This window comes from Rana temporaria, chromosome 4, assembly GCF_905171775.1.
Source record: "Rana temporaria chromosome 4, aRanTem1.1, whole genome shotgun sequence".
Classification (NCBI taxonomy): domain Eukaryota; kingdom Metazoa; phylum Chordata; class Amphibia; order Anura; family Ranidae; genus Rana; species Rana temporaria.
This window is the reverse complement of record NC_053492.1, coordinates 154629194-154651750: the sequence shown is the minus strand read 5'-3', so window position 1 is coordinate 154651750 and position 22557 is coordinate 154629194. Positions and strand designations below refer to the sequence as shown.

General features: G+C 42.5%; 1 protein-coding gene across 2 annotated transcripts in view; it reads left to right on the top strand.

Moving 5' to 3' along the window:
* The window catches only part of LEKR1 (leucine, glutamate and lysine rich 1), a 279264-nt gene that overhangs the window by 128150 nt on the left and 128557 nt on the right, over positions 1 to 22557 (top strand). The window contains exons 1-2 of one of the 2 annotated variants that reach the window (XM_040349235.1): positions 12300 to 12414; positions 17530 to 17649. In XM_040349235.1, coding sequence (XP_040205169.1) covers positions 17546 to 17649 — 104 coding nt within the window. In that variant the 5' untranslated portion in view covers positions 12300 to 12414; positions 17530 to 17545. Of the gene's footprint in view, positions 1 to 12299; positions 12415 to 17529; positions 17650 to 22557 lie in introns of those variants that run through there. The other variant, XM_040349234.1, reaches the window with a different exon arrangement.

The window sequence follows — 22557 nt, the reverse complement described above, 5'->3', positions numbered from 1 at the left end:
ACATTCTGGGAGTATTCCAGTCAGGTTTCATAAGGTATGTAAATAGCCTACACCTGTAGCAAGGACATTATTGAATTTTAATCAGAGCTGCGCAATTTGTTTTCATCTACAGATGCCCTCATATCTGCATAGGCAGTTTTGTGGTAAAGGTGAACTATCCCTTTAACCACTTGCCGACCAGCCACTGTCATTATATGGCGTCAGTTTTGTCTCATTCCCACGAATCGCTGTACTGGTGCGCCAGCTCCTTTAAGAGCCATAGCAGGCACGCTCACTCCCGCTGCACAGCTGGGGACCCGATGCGCGTGGTCGATGGCCGCAATGTCCACCGACCACCCACGAGAGCCAGAATTGGGATCTGTGCAAGTAAACACAAAAATCCCCATTCTGACAGGGGAGGAGAGACAGATCTGCTGTTCCTAGTAATTAGGAACAGCGATCTGTCTCCTCCTCCAGTCAGTCCCATCCCCCCACAGTTAGAAACACACACGAGGAAACACATTTAATCCCTTGATCGCCCCTAGTGTTAACCCCTTCCTTGCCAGTGACATTTACACAGCAATGAGTGCATTTTTATAGCTCTGATCGCTATATAAATGTCAATGGTTCCAAAAAAGTGTCTGATCTGTCCGAAGTGTCCTGCAATGTCGCAGTGCTTTTTTTTTTACCAAAAATATGTAGAAGAATACATATTGGCCTAAACTGATGAAGACTTTTTTTATTTTATTTTTTATATTTATTATAGCAAAAGTAAAAAAAAATTATATATTTTTTTAATTGTCGCTCTTTTTTGTTTATAGCGCAAAAATTAAAACTGCAAAGGTGATCAAATACCACCAAAAGAACCATAAAATTGTCAGTTAAAGCGACGCAGTGCCGTATCGCAAAAAAAGGTTGGTCATTAAGGGGGCGAATCTTTCCGGTCCTTAAGCGGTTAAAGTATATGTTAACCCTTACCTTGTAAAACAATCCATTCTGTCCAACATAGAAATGCAAGGCCAAACATTTGTGTATATATAAAAATAAAAAATAAATACCTTTTTTTTTTCTTAAAGTGGAGTTCCAACTGTATACACTTTTTCAAGATTAAAATTTTTATATTAGAACTCACTATATATAACTCAAGTTTTTACGATCTATCACTGCTCGATTGCCGATTTGCATTTAAAAAGATATCGTTTATTATTGTCTCTTGGCATTTTCTATTTTGCTTGTAGGCATGTGAAGCCCACAAGCACTATCTTCTGGGATACGGTGCTGCTGAGCGACCAGCATGCACCGCTTATTCTTGTGCATGCGCAGTGTGTTTGGCTCGCAGCGCCATCAACTTCTGATGTTGCTATCACAACGGGCGGCGGGGACGGAAGTGCCCGCCCCTGTTGTGATGGCAACTGCTGTCATCACGTCACTTCTGGTTTTAGAATATCGCAATCACGAGCGGCTGCCATCCACACTGACTCCTGGGAATTATGACACAAAACTCAGAGGAGATAGTGCGCCGCCGGATATGACGGACATGGCTGTGGGTGGCAGAAGCCGTAAACTAGATGGAAAACAGCAGTATCTGGGTAAGACCCCTTTCACACTGAGGAGTTTTTCAGGCGGTACAGCGCTAAAAATAGCGCTGCTATACCGCCTGATAAAAAAATCTCCTGCAAGCAGCATCTTTGGAGTGGTGAGAAAACAATGGGAAATGGGAAATGGGAAACCACGTCACTTCTGGTTTTAGAATATCGCAATCACGAGCGGCTGCCATCCACACTGACTGCTGGGAATTATGACACAAAACTCAGAGGAGATAGTGCGCCGCCGGATATGATGGACATGGCTGTGGGTGGCAGAAGCCGGAAACATTGCTGGCGCTGGCAGGAGATAAAAAAATCTCCTGCAAGCAACATCTTTGGAGCGGTGAGAGGAGCGGTATGTATACCACTCCTTCACCGCTCCTTCCCATTTAAAGCAATGGGAAACCGCGGTAATACCACCCGCAATGCGCCTCTGCAGAGGCGCATTGTGGGCGGTATTAACCCTTTATCGGCCACTAGCGGGTTAATATTGCACCGCTAGCGGCCGAATCCCACGGCAATTCCGACGGTATAGCGCCGCTATTTTTTGCAGCGCTATACCGCCACCGCGCCTCCCGCCCCAGTATAAAAGGGGCCTTAGAAGACATAAAATAAAATGTACATTGCTTTATCTATATCAGTGGTAATCAACCCTGTCCAGGGCCCACTAACAGGCCAGGTTTGCAATATACCGTATTTATCGGCGTATCCCACGCACTTGTTTCCCCTTAAAATCAGGGGGAAATCATGGGTGCGCGATAAACGCCGATTCCCGCTGTCTCTCCGAGAGCCGAGCCGAGTGTACCGCACACTCGGCTAGGCTCAGCCACGCTCGGTTCCGCCCGCCGCAGCCTAGAGCCGAGCCGAGTGTACTGCGCACTCGGCTAGGCTCGGCCGCGATCGGCTCCGCCCGAGGAGCCGAGAGAAGCCGAACACACAGAAAAACGGCTCCTCTCGGCTTGCGCCAAAATCCAAAAACGAACACCGGACACGCTCATCTGGATGGAGGCCACAGATGGACACGCTGGACGGAGACGGACACCTGGATGGAGGCCGCAGACGGACACGCTGGACGGAGACAGACACGCTGGACGGAGACAGACACGCTGGACGGAGACGGACACGCTGGATGGAGGCCGCAGGTGGACGCCTCCAAAGCCGCAGACGGACCCCGCGCAAGGAAGCCGCAGACGGACACCCACAAGGCCGCAGACAGACGCCGGACAAGGCCGCCGATGGACGCAGGGCAAAAATGTAAGTTTTCTTTTTTTTTCTTTTTTACCTTGCTAAGCTTGGGGTGCGCGTTATACGCCGGGGCGCGGTATACCCCGATAAATACGGTAACTGAAATACATCACAGTTTATATCATTTGCTCCTCAGTGATTGCAGTATTCTAGTCTGCATCTCCCCAAGGTAATACATAAAACCTGGCCTGTTAGTGGGCCCTGAGGACAGGGTTGATGACCACTGATCTATATGGTATAATAATCATTTAGAGAGAGAGAGAAACAGCAGGACACTGATCTTCTCAGTGAATGGCTGTATGAGGGGGGGTGGAGTGTGTCACCACAAGTCTGACCATTGAAGGACAGGCAGGCTGTTCTACAAACAGACAGAAAACTGACCATACTGAGTTGGATGTGCCTTATGACAGCATGTTCGGTGTGAAATAGATCACCAGGGATTTCACATAAGAAAAGCAATACAGAGAGAACAGGGTACTTTGTAACACAAGTACATGACACAACAAAGAAATATCAGGAATATGAAAAATGTTGGGGTAACATACTTTTTATTATCTCTCATTTTTTTGCCACTTATACCTTTTGTTATTTTTTTCCCAATTTCCTCAGAAAAGCTATGCTACAGTCAGATCAATGAATCTGGCAGTCTGTACACCTTTCCATCTGTTATGTTGCAATAACAGCTGGAAAGCCATAGGTCATCAACACTGCATATTAATCTTCTAAATATCTCTAAAATATTTTTATAACTTCCCTTGGAAATTCATAAATGAATACAGAATACTATTTTTCATACATGTACGATCATGTTCTATAGATCATCAAGATTCATCTATTTGGCCCTCACAGCCCTGCTGTTTGACATCTGTACTACATATTGTCAGCGATAGGTTATGGAAAACGCTCCATGCCATTTACTCCTAGGCCTGTTGTATACCAACAATACAAATAACATTGGTGAACGCTGTGGAGAATTCAGGGAAGTGCAGTTTTTAAAAGTGCATTCCTGTTCTAACATATTTTATGCACAGTATATGCTGTGTGTTTTCCCCATAGAGGTAAATGGAGGTTTTTCTACACCTGACAAGACATGTCATAACAGCATAGTGCCTGTGGAAAATGAAGGCAATTAATGCTCGTAGAATTAAAAAAACTACAAAGAAATTACCTTTTTAAAGAAGTCAAGGTTTAAATATTTTTACATAGTTATGTTGATCCAGCTTGAACCAATGGAACTACCGTATTTATCGGGGTACATCGCGCTCCCGCGTATAGCGCGCACCCCTAAAGTTGCCCGAATTCCTGTGGAAAAAAGATGTTTTGTACTTACAGTTTTGGTGTCTTGTGCGGCGTCCATCGGCGGCCTCGTCGGGTCCGGCGTCCGTCTGCGGCTTCGGGTGTCCTCTTTGTCGGGTCCGGCGTCCTTCTGCGGCGTCCTCGCGTCCTCCCCGCTCGTTTCCCGCACCGAGCTTGAATACTGCGCCGACATATACCGAGCGCAGTACACTCGTGTATCGTCGGGCAGGCTCGGCAACTCTCGCGCTGACGTCCTGTACGCTCAGGACGTCAGCGCGAGAGGCGCCGAGACTCCCCGAGATACACGAGTGTACTGCGCTCGGTATGTGCCGGCGCAGTATTCAAACTCGTGGCGGGTATCGGCGTATACCGCGCACCCACGATTTTGCCCTAATTTTCAGGGCAAAATAGTGTGCGGTATACGCCGATAAATACGGTATGCATATACAGTGGGGAAAATAATTATTTGATCCCCGGCAGATTTTGTAAGTTTGCCACTTACAAAGAAATGAAGGTTCTATCATTTTTATCATAGGTGTATTTTGTTTGATAGAGACAGAATAGCAACCAAAAATCTTGAAAAAATAAATGATACAAATGTAATAAATGGAGTTGCCGTTCAGTGAGTCAAATAAGTGTTTGATCCCCAAGCAAAACATGACTTAAGCCTTGTACACACGACCGAGGAACTTGACGGGCGAAACACATAGTTTTCCTCGTCGAGTTCCTTGTTAGGCTGTCGAGGAACTGGACAAGGCAAGTTTCTCCATTCCCGTAGAGGAAAAAGAAGACATGCTCTCTTTTTGGCTCGACGGGATCCTCAACAGTTTCCTCGTCGAAAAATGTACACACGACCGATTTCCTCAGCAAAAAAAAAATCCCAGCAAGTTTCTTGCTGGTTTTTGCCGAGAAACTCGGTCGTGTGTACGAGGCTTTAGTACTGTGTGGAGAAACCCTTGTTGGCAAGCTTCTGGTTACCAGATTTGCACACATATCCGGAGGGATTTTGGTCCACTCTTCTTTATGGATCTTCTCTAAATCCTTAAAGGGGTTGTAAAGGTACAATTTTTTTCCCTAAATACCTTTACCTTGGTGCAGTCCACCTTCACTTACCTCATCCTTTGATTTTGCTTTTAAATGTCTTTATTTCTTCTGAGAAATCCTCACTTCCTGTTCTTCTGTCTGTAACTCCACACAGTATTGCAAGGCTTTCTCCCTGGTGTGGAGTGTTGTGCTCCTGTAGTCCAAGGGAGGGGGCAAGCACGACACTCCACACCAGGGAGAAAGCCTTGCATTACTGTGTAGAGTTACAGACAGAAGAACAGGAAGTGAGGATTTCTCAGAAGAAATAAGGACATCTAAAAGCAAAATTGAAGGATGAGGTAAGTGAAGGAGGACTGCACTAAGGTAAATGAAGCTATTTAGGATTTCAGTTACCGTATTTATCGGGGTATACCGCGCCCCGGCGTATAACGCTCACCCCAAGCTTGTCATTGTCATGCTGGAAAACCCATCCACGACCCAACTTCAGTGTTCTGGCTGAGGGAAGAAGGTTCTCATCCAAGATTTTACAATACATGGCCCTGTCCATTGGCCCCTCAATGCAGCAAAGTCAGCCTGTACCTTTAGCAGACAAACAGCTCCAAAGCATGTTTCCACCTCTGTTCATGTCTGTAGGGATGGTGTTCGGGTCATAATCTGCATCTTTCTTCCTCCAAACACGGCAAGTCGAGTTAATGCCAAAGAGCTAAATTTTGGTCTCACCTGACCACAAGCACTTTCTCCCCATTTTTCTCTGAATCATTTAGATGTTCTTTGGCGAATTTCAGACAGGCCTGTACATGTGCCTTCTTGAGGTGCAGGACCTTTCGGTGCTGCAAGATTTCAATCTATGGCGGTATATTGCTTTACCAATGGTTTGTTTAGTGACTGTGGTCCTTGAGATCATTTCATTTACAAGCTCCCCCCATGTAGTTCTGAGCTTATGATCATGATCATCCTTACCCCATGAGACAAAATCTTGCATGGAGCTCCAGACTGAGGGAGATTGATGGTTATTTTGTATTTCTTCCATTTGCGAATAGTTGCTCCAACATTTGTCTCCTTCTCACCAAGCTTCTTGCTGATGGTCTTGTAGCCCATTCCAGACTTGTCTGGAATGGGCTTCCAGACAGGTATACAATCTTGTCCCTGATGTCCCTTGACAGCTCTTTGGTCCTGCCCATGATGGTGAGATTTGAATGGAAGAAAGAGATTCTGTGGACAGGTTTCTTTTTTATACATAACGAGTTGTCGTTGAGAGCACCTGCTACAGCTGCTTCCACACGGAGAGCAAAGGTCCTTCTCTACAGATTTGTGGTAGGGAACAGGCTTTTCTATTCAGACTGTAGAATCTTTCTAAAGAAGACAAACTGTAAGGCCCCGTACACACGGCCGAGGAACTCGACGTGCCAAACACATCGAGTTCCTCGGCGTGTTCAGTCCTGGAGCCGCCGAGGAGCTCGGCGGGCCGAGTTCTCCCATAGAACAACGAGGAAATAGAGAACATGTTCTCTATTTCCTCGCCGAGGTCCTCGTCGGCTTCCTCGGCCGAAAGTGTACACACGGCCGGGTTTCTCGGCAGAATTCAGCTCTGAACCGAGTTTCTGGCTGAATTCTGCCGAGAAACTCGGTTGTGTGTATGGGGCCTAAGACTTTGAGCACCTTTGTATGTTTATTTCAATCACTATATTGAAAAAACATAAATGTTCAATTAGACTTTAAACCAGATCTTTACTCCCCCCCCTTTTTTTTAACCTGGTCGCAGGCCGTGCACAGTCAAGATACTCACCCGCCCAGCAGATCCAGCGTTGTGCTGCTGAGGTCATCTTCTCGTTTGGACCCCGCTTGGTCCCATGCCACCATCTTCTTGCGTGACATCATCAGGAAACTGCCAGCTCTTTCGGGTTAACACAGCAGATCACCCAGTGACAAGCCACTAGGCCTCCCCCTGCTTTCTCAATGAAGGACTATGCACAAGGCAGACAAAGTGCACATCATTCGCCTATGCATGTGATGTGCATGGGGGATGAGGGGGGCAGAGGGTTTTTATTACACAAAAAATGTAAATGAAAAGATGGCCATATTTGCACACCGGAGGAGTGGAGAGGAGGCAACATCAAATTGAGGGTGAAGATACACTTTAACTTTTAAATTAATTGTGTCAAATGAACAGCAATGGGAATGCAAATTCAAATATTTTGTTCTCTATTTTATAGCACAGTTCCACTTATTTGTATTTGATCCTCTTGGTATAAAAACTATTCATATAAAAAGGCACACATGCATATGGAAACCACATACTTTCTCCTCTGAATTTATACTTACATGAAACTGTCACACGCGTTGTGCACTCTAAATGATTCCAAGTATTCCTTGGAAACCTCTTTTTATGTTGTGTAGGCTAGATTTGACATCTTCATAAATTTATGGAATAGTGGCATTTGCTGAATAAGCAAAACAATTAGATCTGTAGAGTTTTATTGAAGTGGTTTTCATTTCATCTCGCCTTTCTTCACAGGAACTTCAAGCCAACTGGTTCAAAGTGTTTCGGTGCCCTAGAGGGCAGGTTCCAGTCAGCTGTTTGAAGGATTGTACTCTATAAATATGGAAGTTGTGTACTTCTCTCTGCTAACTGGCAACATTTAATGCATTAAACCCCCCTTATTTCCAAGTGCATTGATTATGTCGCCTACATGTTCTCATTTCTAATGGCTAACTATCTAGGATCCATGAAGCCGGGTTCTCCACTTTCCACTGAAGTTTTCATTTTTTTTGGGGAAAAAAAAAACTTGTATGTATGTCTTTGTGAGAAAGAAGGTAAAGGCAACAATAGCAGTTGCTCTCAACTGTTTGGAACTTTCAAAAGATTGGAAAGACTTCCATGGCACATTTGGCACTACTCAAAGCAATACAAACGGTCCCTGGCCCACTAGGCACAATATAAAACAAAAGTCGAGGTCCCTGGCACACTTTGCATTATACAAAACTATAATAAAGGTCTCTGGCACACGTGGCACTATACTAAACAGTACTAAGGGTCCTAGGGTGGCACATCTACTATATTGCAAACCCTGAAGTGCTTCAAAACGGCCCAGTAGCATTGCCCAAGGCCACGGAAAAAAAACTTTATGTAAATTGATGTTATCTCGATACAGGTTTTTAATCAAAATACATTTTAGATATAAATGCAGAACCTTCTACATTCACATTAGCAGCTTCTAAAAAATAAGCAAAAATTTAAAGTTGACTGGCAGACATTGTGTTGTGTACCTAAGCACAGCCACGTATATTCCAAGCAGAGTTGGTGGATGTTTATTTGAAGCGGTGGTTAAAGATTATGACAAAAGGCGTATAAGATCCCTTTTTCTGGCAAGTGCACTTCTGAAAGGGGAGATTTCCCTCACATGGTAACAATCTCTGTGGAGTGATATCAACTAGGTTAACCACAACACGAATCACACTACAGAGAGAAATCTTGTTCTTTGCTTCACTCTTGTATGTGTAGAAAGCATATGAAAGCTTGTCACAACCGGACTGATTGACAAGAGCGCTGCTATGACATTTTAAAGATATTTTAGTGTGTTGGACTTTCTGAATGTCGTTTTAATGTCATTTTTGTTTAATCTACTATATTAAGAGAATATAGAGAGGAATATACCATCTCAAAACAGTCCTTTATTTTTGTAGCATGGGTCATATCATATTTTATAGAAATTTTTATATTTGGGCGATGCCCCGTTGCTGCAGTGCAGGGACTTGCCTGGTACCCTCATCCATATGGTTTGGAGGTGCATTAAATTATATAGATATTGGTCAGACATCCTCAATGCCATACATTTGGTTTTTGGGTTACCTCTAGGTTAGACCCTACGTTCTGTATATTATGCCATTTGGATAGGGATACTGTACCACTTACTATACAGATTTCATTGCTTAGATGTATTTTTCAAGCTTGTAAGCTTATTTGGTTGGCTGGGTAAAAGCCGTTATTGTCCTGATAAGAAAGGAAAAATGAGTATTTACCAAGCACGGATATTTGAGAAAATCTGAGAAATTATGGGCACTATGGTTGGGCACTGCAGGATTAGTTCCTAGAGATATTGGGGTAAACAAGTCCCCTATATGATTTAGGTGGTACAATGAATTTTGAACGTTATATTTGTATACTTTTGTAAATTAAGTGTAAGGGTTCGATTGTGGGTAGTATGCTTAGATCGTAGACTTAAAAAAATAATTGGAAGTATATAAGGTTTCAAGGAAGAGAAGAAAATTCTTCTTTAGACAAATGTAAACGGTGTAAAGGTTCTGTGAATAATTAAATTCCATATAAATTCACAACGTGAAGAGAAATCTGGATCACTGCTCCCTGAAAATGCTGACCCTTACCGGATATTCAGATCCAAATGGATCAAGCCGAGCAAGTAGCCAAACACCTGGGCTGCACAGGAGATCTGAATCTTGATATGGTCTTCCCAGTAGTCCGTCAGTGGAACATCCAGAAAGCAAACAAAAAATAAAACTAGATAGTGTGATATTGTCTGGTAATCACACACAAATTCTCCTCCTGTGACTGGCAGACGGACAGTGTGACATGCAAACCACCACCAAAATACACACTGACCCTTACCAGAGCCCTGGATCTAGATAGATCAAAACCGCAAGGGGGATATAGGCAGCCAATGGAAAAGATCTTCTCTCAAAACAGTCCTCGGATTCACCAGGCAATCTCTGATGAGATGCCAGACATGCTGTATGAGGAGTGTCCACGGTCTGTATATACACGGCACGTCTATATCTCTGCCTTCCCCCAACACATCTACATGCCCATAGATGCTCATGAAGCTTGGCATCTATGGGCATGTAGATGTGTTGGGGGAATACTGGCACACTTGGCACCATACAAAAGATCCCTGGCACACTTGGTACTTAAAAGTACTTAAAAGTGTCCGGCATACAAGGCACTATAACAAACAAACAATACTAAAGGTCCCTGGCAAACTTGGCATTAAATCAAACAATACACAAGGTCCCTGGAACAATTGCCACTATACAAAACAGCACTTACAAGTCTCTGGCATACAAGGCACTATAACAAACAATACAAAATGTCTCTGGCACACTTGTCACTATACCAACACCACACAAAAGATCTCTGGCACACTTGGCACTATGCAAAACAATATTAAATGTGCTTGGTCCACTTGATACTATACAAAACAAGAGTAAAAGGTTTTTGGCACACTTTGCACTATACAAAACAATACTAAAGGTACCAACACACTTGGCACTATACAGAGCAATACTAAAGTTCAGTGACACACTTTGCAATATACAAAACAATACTAAAGGTACCAACACACTTGGCACTATACAAAACAATACTAAAGTTCAGTGACACACTTTGCAATATACAAAACAATACTAACGGTCTCTAGCACACTTGGCACTATACTAAAGGTCCTTGGTAGCTTAAAGGTGTGCCAGGGACCTTTTCTATTGTTTTGTTAAAGAGGTCTAACCAGTACAGTATATAACCTGTAAACCTCTACTAAAAATTATATAAAATAAACCTCTCCAATAAAAATATTGGTGTTGCCCCTGGGGACCTTAAATATGATCCTCTGGTTTCAAAAATCCTTAAAGTGATATTAAAGTTTACATTTTTAAAATTAAAATTTACAAACATGTCATACTTACCTGCTCTGTACTAAATACTTACCTGCTCTGTGCAAAGGTTTTGCACAGAGCAGCTCCGATCCTCTTTCCATTGAGTCATACATCAGAGCTCCTTGTTTCTCCTCCCTGTCAAGTGCCCCATAGAAAGCCACTTTCAATGCTGCCACTTGTGTTCATGTATTGACACAGACAACAGGGCTCGGCCCTGCCCTCCACTCCCTTGTAATAGTGAAAAGGGATATAGAGATGCTGCTCTGCTGCACATCGGTGCATTGAGATCGAGCAAAGATAAGTATAAGGGGGGCTTGGGGGGATCCTCTGCAACAGAAGTTTTTTTTTTTACCTTAATGCATACAATGCATTAAAGTAAAAAACCTTAAGGCTTTAGGGCCACTGTTAAGTCACTAACCCAAAACAAGTGTCAGAAAAGGACCTCTGGCTTACTCCAGTGTTCCTGGACTGCATACTTATTCCAGCTATTTTACATTGAAGCATTGAACCCAAAGGTTAAAGTATGAAAGCCAGGCAACTGGCATTTTCAGAAGGCGAGGCCAGCAATGGCAGCCTCCATGTTTCTCTTATGACAGATTTTCCTTTAAAACTGAACTTCAGGCAGACACACAATAATACAGCCATGGAGTCAGTAACAAATTATTCGATTTTTTGATGCAGCTTGTACAAGGACTTGATTTTGACTTGACTTAATTTTGAACTGCATTACATCTCTGCAATACATGCACATTTCACCATGTTTTTTCTTTCTAAAATACCTGTTGATCCAGCCAGAAATCAGTTAGCTCCTGGTGTAGCCTTGACCAGTTCTAACCTGTTGGGCCAATTAACACCTCCCCCTCTGCTTAACTCCATACCATACATGGAAGGTTTTCTTCAGTCCAGCAGGGGAGTGCTCTGGCAGGGCTAATATCACCACTTGAGGTTTCAGCTCAGAGACAGCATTGTCATCTCAAACACTCAAAAACGTAGCATGTCCAACCCAACCACCGGTCATCCAAGGGTTTATTGCTCATCATGGCTAGTGGAGGTTTGAAGTAGAATACTGTACATACCTTATTCCTTACTTCCATCCACACTTTGCATTGTGGGTGGGCACTTGACATACTTATTGTCCATTATGAATAATAACATCTGAGAATGGGCAGCCACAGGACAGGCAAAGAAAAGAAACTTGGCGGAACTGGTCATAAAGTGAGCAAGAAGCCTGAGGGAGCGAGGAAAAAGGTACCGCCTCGACGTACGTTTCGTTACCACGTCATCAGGAGGCGTTTCCTGATGATGTGGTAACGAAACGTACATCGAGGCGGTACCTGGTCACACACAGCTACACACTTCCGGTCCCGCTGGTTCTCCGAATCTGGCACCGACAACAGTAAGGAGCCATTTGGCCCTTTGTTTTTTATACATTTTATTATTAAAAACTGAATTATACTATGGCGGTTTCTTTTCTTTATTCCGCTTTTTGACATTGGAGTCTGGTCGAATCTAAGGAATCTGTGCCGCATATAAAGTCTACACTTTGTGATATCTAGCTGATATTGACCTCTTTTTTAATTTAAAGGGTCAACACCATTTGGTAAGGTGCCATCCTCACTTTGAGCACAGTTTGGGTGATCTCTGACAGCCGGTGAAGGTGGACATTACTCACAGTGGATTTAAGGATATTGATTGAGCATACAGCACTTTATGGACTTTATAAGCTACTAATTTTCTCATTAGTGGTATTCACCACATTAATGAATTGCACTTTGATTCTTGTATATTTATCAAGCTCGTTGGTGTTTTATATATAATTTTTTAGGTTATTTCTCACCTTACTTGATTGTATCAACTATGGACTTTCAATGCTAGTTGTCATAATTACAATATGCACAATTATGCAGTTTGTTTATTACTATTAACATTATTTACTTATTACCCCTTAAATTAGCGCCCCCTACCCTCTTTCTATATATCACTTATTTCAGTTCACACTAATTTTTTGGGGAGCAGCTTATTATTACTATTATTTTTAGTATATATTTTATTCTAGTATCTACTACACTTAGTCCCGTACACACGAGAGGATCGATCCGCTGAAATTTATCCGCGGACCTGTTTCAGCGGATAGATCCCCTGGTGTGTACGATCCAGCGGATATTTTTCCGCTGATTTTTTCCCCCGGGGATGGATTTCCAGCGGATCAAGATTTCTTAGCATGCTAAGAAATCTATCCGCTGGAATCCAGTCCAGCGGATTGATCCGCTGGTCTGTACAGACTCAGCGGATCAATCCGTCCGATTGCATCCCTCGCATGCGTCGTAATGATTCGACGCATGCGTGGAATTCCTTATATGACGGCGTCGCGCACGTCGCCGCGTCATTCCGTTGGGATTTTGATCTCATGGTTAGTACAACCATGAGATCAAAATCCGCCAGAGGATTTATCCGCGGAAACGGTCCCCCGGACCGTTTCCGCGGATCGATCCTCTCGTGTGTACTAGGCCTAAGTATTATTCACATTCGGTTGGCGCGAGATTTACACCTTTTGCCAACCAGAGTGCCTCTACCCATAAAATGAAATGCACAACCAGTGGCCACAGCAACTCAAGATTGTTTTGTAGATTCAGTAAAAGGGTAAGAGACTAGAACTCTTGTGCTTGTCAGGACAATTCTCTTTCAGTAGAAGGAGAACAGAAATATCCTGGGGGGAACACAATTCACTTAGAACAGCCATCGTTGGCAAACAAAGTTAGGTTTGGTGTTGTCTTTAAGTATATTGCTTTACCTTGTCACCTTGTAAGAAGTCTTAACTCAGTAGTTACATTTACGTAGCTTTTTTAGTAAATGCTGTTTTATCACGTTATAATAAAGAATGCGATGTATCAGCAAATGATATTATTTTATTTTACTTTTTAAATTCACATTTTGCTAGACATTTTTTCCCTGTTCAAATAGTGTCTAAACAGAGCCAGTATTGCACCAGCCTTTATTTTCTTCTGTATTTTTTTTTAATGTGGCAGGTTATGAAATTTACAATCATGGGTATGTAAAAAGTAATGGTATTGCATTTACCACTCTCAATATATATTTTATTTCAGTAGTCTTTCCTGTTGAGTTGGTGAACAACAACCTAATCTGAGGTAACAGAGATCCATAGCCTCAATGATATTATTTGGAATTCTTTAACTTATTAAAAGTTCTGGCTTCTGGAGGGTCTTTTGTAAGAGTGCAACATGGGTAGTTTCACTACTTTTGATGAGAATTCTTCTTTCTGTTGCTTATTCCTCACAAGACTTGTAGTGGTTAGCACATTTTCTCATAGAGTAACAGAATGTACCTTATTTAATGTGTTGTTCCAGCTCAGTTTCCCTCTGGTCATCGTATGACCAAAAACCTAGGCATTTGGTCATATGATTGCTTCTAAAAAATAAAATATTATTCGACTGAAATATAAAATAAAATATTATTCGACTGGTGCCAGTTGCTTATGCATATTATTATCTGAGTATACCTTTATCCAGCACAGCAAAATTTGTTACTATAGCTTTACATACAGACATAAAGTGACACTAAGTTCTGGTTAAAAAAATAAATAAATAATAACTCTGTTCAAGTATGTATTCTTAACTCCTAAATATACCTTATGTTGCTGTCAGCCTCCTCCAAATATCCAAATCCCATTTTTTTGTTCTGGTGTTATTTGACTTCATGTTAGAGGGTGGCTATATTCATTCTCCATGGTCCTACTGCAAGTAGGAACGTAGCTACTCTCTCTTGCTCGCTCCCAAAATAGACTAGGACTATGGAGTTTTTAGTGTGCATAGAGCAGTGCACATGACCGCAAAAAAAACAACATGCACTGCCAATTTCAAACAAACAGAAGAGCAGAAGTTAAAGGGGTAAAGAAGAGGTATGAGAGCTCAAGGAGGCAGGAAAACACAGTAAGAAACAAATTTTGAGGAAAATAGATTACAGGGCCATTAAACTGTTACTAAACCCACAAGAGTAAAATCAGTCTGTATATGCAGTAAAGCATGCCTGGAACCTAAGGTGTTAATCCTCTGCATTGTATAAAATGGCTGTTTGATCCTGTCTTCTCTGAGCCTCCCCTTCTTTTACTATCCCCGACCCATCTGCTGATAGAACATAGCCTTGGAGCCAGCACAGTTTGGTGTCTATTGCTGTATTGCTATTTTTAGCATGTAATCGACACAGGGCCAGACAAATAGTCAGGGGTCCTTTAGCCTCATAGGACAGTCAGAGCAGAATGTAAACTCCTCCTACAAGCTTTAACCAGACACTGATAAAAGTCATAAGACTGCTATATATTGCTGATGAGAATTTTAAATGCAGGGTCCTGTGTTTAGTAACACTTTTTAAGTAGTGGATTTGTATAGATTATTTTTGTAGACTAAGAGGCAGATTCTCGTAGAATGGTGTAACTTAGGGCGGGCGTAACGTATCTCATTTACGTTACGCCGCCGCAAGTTTTTCAGGCAAGTGCTTTATTCACAAAGAACTTGCCTGTAAAGTTGCGGCGGCGTAGCGTAAATCACCCGGCGCAAGCCCGCCTAATTCAAATTAGGCGGGTAGGGGGCGTGTAGCATTTAAATTAAGCGCGTTCCCGCGCCGAATGTACTGCGCATGCGCCATCCGTAAAATATCCCAGGGTGCATTGCTCCAAATGACGACGCAAGGACGTCATTGGTTTCGACGTGAACGTAAATGGCGTCCAGCCCCATTCACGGACGACGTAAATTTATAAATTTCGACGCGGGAACGACGGCCATACTTAACATTGGTTGCGCCTCATATACCCAGGGGCAACATTACGCCGGGAAAAGCCCAACGTAAACGTCGTAACTTTACTGCGTCGGCCGCGCGTACGTTTGGGAATTCGCGTATCTAGCTAATTTGCATACTCGACAGGGAAAATGACGCCTAGCGGACAAAAAAAAAATTGCATTTAAGATCCGACGGCGTAAGAGCCTTACGCCTGTCGGATCTAATGGATATCTATGCGTAACTGATTCTAAGAATCAGTCGCATAGATACGACGGCCCAGATTAGGACTTACGACAGCATACATGTCGTTGCGCCGTCGTAAGCCCTTTGAGAATCTGGGCCCAAGGATTTTGTTTTGTGTCACTTTAATTAATGATCAGTTCAAAAGGCAAAGGGCAAAAGTTTAATGCAATGCCAAGCTGCTAAGCTGCTGCTAACAAAGCAAACAGAAGCAAACAGAATATTGGCATGCATTAAAAAGGGGATTAACTCAAGAGATAAAACGATAATTCTCCCACTCTACAAGACTCTCTGGTCCGGCCGCACCTGGAGTATGCTGTCCAGTTCTGGGCACCAGTCCTCAGGAAGGATGCGCTGGAAATAGAGCGAGTACAAAGAAGGGCAACAAAGCTAATAAAGGGACTGGAGGATATTAGTTATGAGGAAAGATTGCGAGCACTGAACTTATTCTCTCTGGAGAAGAGACGCTTGATAGGGGATATGATTTCAATTTACAAATACCATACTGGTGACCCCACAATAGGCATAAAACTTTTCCGCGGAAGGGAATTTAATAAGAAACACCCATTAAAATGAGAAGAAAAGAGGTTTAACCTTAAACTGCATAGAGGGTTGTTTACTGTAAGAGCGGCAAGGATGTGGAATTCCCTTCCACAGGCGGTGGTTTCAGCGGGGAGCATCGATAGTTTTAAAAAACTATTAGATAAGCACCTGAACAACCACAACATACAGGGATATACTATAAAATGTAATACTGACATATACCGTATTTATTGCGGTATAGCGCGCTCCCGCGTATAACGCGCACCCCTAAAGTTGCCCCGAATCCTGTGGAAATTTTTTTTTTGTACTTACAGTTTTGGTGTCTTGCGCGGCGTCCATCGGCGGCCTCGTCGGGTCCGGCGTCCGTCTGCGGCTTCGGGTGTCCTCTTCGTCGGTTCTGGCGTCCTTCTGCGGCTTCGGGTGTCCTCTTCGTCGGGTCCGGCGTCCGTCTGCGGCTTCGGGTGTCCTCTTCGTCAGGTCCGGCGTCCTCGCGTCCTCCCCGCTCGTTTCCCGCGCCGAGTTTGAATACTGTGCTGACATATACAGAGCTAAGTACACATGTGTATTGTCGGCAATGCTCGGCAACTCTCGCGCTGACGTCCTGTACGTCCAGGACGTGAGCGCGGAAGGAGCCGAGACTGCCCGACTATACCCGAGTGTACTGCGCTCGGTATATGTCGGCGCAGTATTCAAACTCGGCGCGGGAAAACGGGTATCGGCGTATACCGCGCACCCACGATTTTGCCCTGATTTTCAGGGCAAAAAAGTGCGTGGTATACGCCGATAAATACGGTAATCACACACATAGGTTGGACTTGATGGACTTGTGTCTTTTTTCAAACTCACCTACTAAGTAACTATGTACTTTTATAGTAACCCACTATAACCAATCAACATTCACTATACAAGTCCAACCACTACAAGTTAGATTTTGGAAGAATGCATCATGTGCTACTTTTTTGCATGTTTTACTTCTTACACTGTAATGGATAAGTTCAACAACATCACTACAATGATCGCCATATCATTTTCCAGAAAGTAAATATATTTGTAAATTAAACTGCATTAATAAAAAGTCTACAGATCTTATAACCTCTGTTCCATGTGTGTTAAGAGTTTTTTTTATTACTTTTTTGCTTAGATTGCAGATAGCAGAAATGCAACTGAATGCAAAAGAAAACAAACTTCTTATCCTGACTGAGGAACTCACAGCCTGTCGACAAACTGTGAATGTTGCACAAGAGCAAAAGCAACTTTTGGGGTAAGGAGACCTCCAAACTGTGTTTTCCAGCAGGACGCAAATTAAAAACTCTTTTCAGTATAGACCACATGGCTGGATCTGTGAAATTTACAAATAATGTGGTTTTACTGAGCATGTCATGCCATATGAAGACATCACTGTTTCCATAGCAAACTTCCTTAGTAATCAGGGCAAAGCTATACCATTAATCTCTAGAAAAGCCAATCTGTTCCAGAGTTCAGCTCAAGTTGAAAAACTCTTGACCCGGCTATATGGGCGTGTGTTTGATCAGAGCTCAAAGAACCTATAACGTGAATTTGATGTGCACAAAATACAAGGGGTGAAATAAAATCACCAAGACCAGATTGGTAATTATTCCCTAGTTTTCTATGAAGCATAGAAAGAAATAATGAAATGTGCATGTCAGATGCAGTATTTTAAGGCCCAGTAATTGAGAATACATTGTTGTTTCTATGTAATAAAAATAGATTATTCACAATATAAGGCACATAATGTTTTCCATGTAGCCTGTAAGTTTATAGCAGAGCTCTATAAGTAATGCTGCAGGGTATACCTCAAATTTCACTGCCAATCTGTTTCTGTTCTGAATTATCCACAAGTGACATTTATTATTTCACAGAATGTTATTTTTCTTATATAGCTGAACTCCAGCAATTACTTTTTATCTCTCCTTCAACTGAAAATCCACTCAGCTGGTGTTATGTTCTAATTCTTAACACTTGTAGGTCCCAGTTTATTTTTGCAGTAATAAGATGTCCCTACACTGGGCTATGGACCAGAAAACTGTGACTCTTGTTAAATGCCATAGACCTAGCAGTGTACATGAAATAAAGGTTTAATTCACTAAGACTAATTTTGTAAAGGGGGTTGTGAATCTTCTAACAACTTGCGTGAATATTAACTTCAATTATCCAGTCATGAGAAAAGCAAATTCCTGTTAACCTATTTCATCTGCACATGATTGGATAATTTAAGTGAATATTCACGCTATTTATTTTATGAAGTTTCCCAAGTCTTTAAGTAAATCAGTCCAGCTATGTTGTCCTTGTGGAAAAAAAAACAAAAAACGTACAATTATATGGGCAAATGAAAAGCGCTATAATTGACATGTGTGTGTCCGCTGAATCCTGCCGCCATCCAATCTGATCCTGTCTGCCAAAAACAGATGGATGGTGGTCCTATTCCCCACCCATCTGGTGGATCGGATGGCATTCCATCAGCTCATTCCCCACAGTTACAACCTTTTTTACCACCTGCCCCACCCTATTAGATTGTAAGCTCTTCTGAGCAGGGCCGTCTTAATCCTCTTGCACTTTATTGTCTCCCTTTTATATTGTAAAGTGCTGCGTAAACTGTTGGCGCTATATAAATCCTGTGTAGCACTACCCCCGAAGGAGTCGCTGATTTGTTTTTGGGATCGGCATATTGAGTTACCCTAATGTGGCGTATGGGTGCAGATGGATAACAAAGCAGTGAGCGAAAGTCCAGACAGTGAATGAAGAGTTTTCCAATGCTTTATTCCAGGCCAAACACGGCCAACATCAACATTAAGTGGGAAGAGCAGGTTGATGAAGAAGAAAGAAGAACCTTGCAGTGTCAGGCCCGGATATTAACCACTTGCTTACTGGGCACTTAAACCACCTTCGTTCCCGGAGCAATTTTCAGCTTTCAGCACTCTCACACTTTGAATGTTAATTACTCAGTCATACAACATTGTATCCAAATGAATTTTTTGTCCTTTTTTTCATACAAACAGAGCTTTCTTTTGGTGGTATTTGATCACCTCTGGACTTTTTATTTTTTGCGCTATAAATGAAAAAAGGCGGAAAATTTTGAAAAAAAATGAATTTTTCTTAGTTTATGCGATAAAATTTAGCAAAATATTAATTTTTCTTCATAAATTTTGGCCACAATTTATACTGCTACATGTCTTTGGTAAAAATAACCCAAATTAGTGGATATTATTTGCTCTTTGTGAAAGTTAGAGAGTCTACAAGCTATGGTGCAAATCATAAAAAAAATATCACACCTGTTGTACCGGTGCCTATCTCATTTCTTGGGGCCCTGAACACGCCAGGAAAGTACAAATACCCCCCAAATGACCCCTTTTTAGAAAGTAGACATTCCAAGGTATTTAGTAAGATGCATGATGAGGTTTTTGATGTTGTAATTTTTTCCCACAATTCTTTGCAAAATTAATATTTTTTTTATTTTTTTTTTCCCCCTCACAAAATTGTCATTGTAATAGGTTATTTCTCTCACATGGCATGTGTATACCACAAATGACACCCAAAAATACATTCTGCTACTCCTCCTGAGTATGGCGATACCACATGTGTGGGACTTTTTCACAGCCTGACCACATACAGAGCCCCAATATGCAGGGAGCACCATCAGGTGTTCTAGGAGCATAAATTACACATCTAACTTGTTGACTACCTATTACACTTTTGAAGGCCCTGGAGCACCTGGACAATGGAAATGCCCACAAAGTGACCCCATTTTGGAAAGCTAACACCCCAACGTATAATCTATGAGGCATAATGAGTCTTTTGAACGATTCATTTTTTTCCAAACGTTTTTGGAAAATGTGGGAAAAAAATGAAAACGCATTTTTTTTACGCAAAGTTGTCCATTTATAAGATATTGCCAACACATAGCCTGTACATAGCAAAAATTACACCCCAAAATACATTCTGCTACTCCTCCTGAGTATGGCGATACCACATGTGTGGGACTTTTTCACAGCCTGGCCACATACAGAGCCCCAATATGCAGGGAGCACCATCAGGTGTTCTAGGAGCATAAATTACACATCTAACTTGTTGACTACCTATTACACTTTTGAAGGCCCTAGAGCACCTGGACAATGGAAATGCCCACAAAGTAACCCCATTTTGGAAAGCTAACACCCCAACGTATAATCTATGAGGCATAATGAGTCTTTTGAACGATTCATTTTTTTCCAAACGTTTCTGGAAAATGTGGAAAAAAAATGAAAACGCAATTTTTTTATGCAAAGTTGTCCATTTATAAGATATTGCCAACACATAGCCTATACATAGCAAAAATTACACCCCAAAATACATTCTGCTACTCCTCCTGAGTATGGCGATACCACATGTGTGGGACTTTTTCACAGCCTGACCACATACAGAGCCCCAATATGCAGGGAGCACCATCAGGTGTTCTAGGAGCATAAATTACACATCTAACATGTTGACTACCTATTACACTTTTGAAGGCCCTGGAGCACCTGGACAATGGAAATGCCCACAAAGTGACCCCATTTTGGAAAGCTAACACCCCAACGTATAATCTATGAGGCATAATGAGTCTTTTGAACGATTCATTTTTTTCCAAACGTTTTTGGAAAATGTGGAAAAAAAATGAAAACGCAATTTTTTTATGCAAAGTTGTCCATTTATAAGATATTGCCAACACATAGCCTGTACATAGCAAAAATTACACCCCAAAATACATTCTGCTGCTCCTCCTGAGTATGGCGATACCACATGTGTGGGACTTTTTCACAGCCAGACCACATACAGAGGCCCAACATGCAAGGAAGACCAACCGGTGTTCTAGGGACACATAGCATACACGTGACAAGAATTACACCCCAAAATACATTATGCTAAGCAAAGGGTAAACAAAAAATGTACCTGTGGTTTTAGTAGCGCAGTTGTCCACGGGACGATAGCACTGGTCCAGGCAGCAGGCAGGGACTTGGTCAGCAAAAGAAAATGCAATTGTCCAGGCAACAGGCATGATGGCATAGGTCCTACAGGCAGCAGGCAGAAGTAGGGCCTCGTTCAGGACAGAATGGGGACAGGGGTAGAGGCTTCTCCCACCCAAATCTCTTTGAAGCCTCCGGGCAACCAGACCCTAATCTAGAATGAGAAAACAAAAACAATAGTTTTCTTCATCCAGAAAAACAATTCTGGAGCCCCTCACATGTGAGACCCCTGTGCTTTGAATCCCACTAGTCCACTGGCAGGGTAAAAGATCAGTCCAAGAGGCAGGCAAAAAGAATGGTCAAACGGTCCAGGGTCAGTTCCAGATCAGGCAGAGGTATAAACAGAATCGGTAGGCATAAGCGTGGTCAAATAACAGTCCAGGGTCAGTTCCATATCAGGCAGAGGTATAAACAGAATCGGTAGGCATAAGCGTGGTCAAATAACAGTCCAGGGTCAGTTCCATATCAGGCAGAGGTATAAACAAAATCGGTAGGCAGAATCGTGGTCAAATAACAAGCCAGGGTCAAATACAGAGCAAGCAGAGGCATAAGGGGTGTAAAGGTAAATGGCAGGAAGTGACTAATAATTTAGTAAGGAATGATAACGGCGGAAACAGCCGCCTATGCAGAGGCCTGGTTGGGAAGGGCATTGGGCACAATGAAAACGGGTGTCTCTTCTCACTCCATCTTTGGAGCACACCCGGCATTTTTTTTGGGAATTTCGGCCTGTTGGTCCGGGAGGGATTTTATCTGGGAAGTGGCGCTCGTAGAGTCGGCTTACCACATCGGATCGAATGGTTGCTGGTGGGTTGCTGGTGTATAAAAGGGCAGTGGTGATTTCCTCCTGGAAGTAAAGGTAGGATTTGGGTCTTGGAGTGGATTTTCGATATAATACGTAGGTGTTGTATATGGCCAAATTGAATAAGTAAATTGAAACTTTTTTATACCACTGGTATGATCGTCTTGTGGAAAGGTAGGGCTCGATCATTTGATCATTGAAATCGACACCCCCCATGAACTTATTGTATTCGTGGATACATTTAGGTTTCTGGATTTGCCCATTCCTCCTTCTGATGGTAACGCATGTATTGTTGTGGATGGTAGAAAGCACGTACACATCCCTTTTGTCCCTCCATTTCACGGCCAGAACTTCCTCATTGCGTGCACTC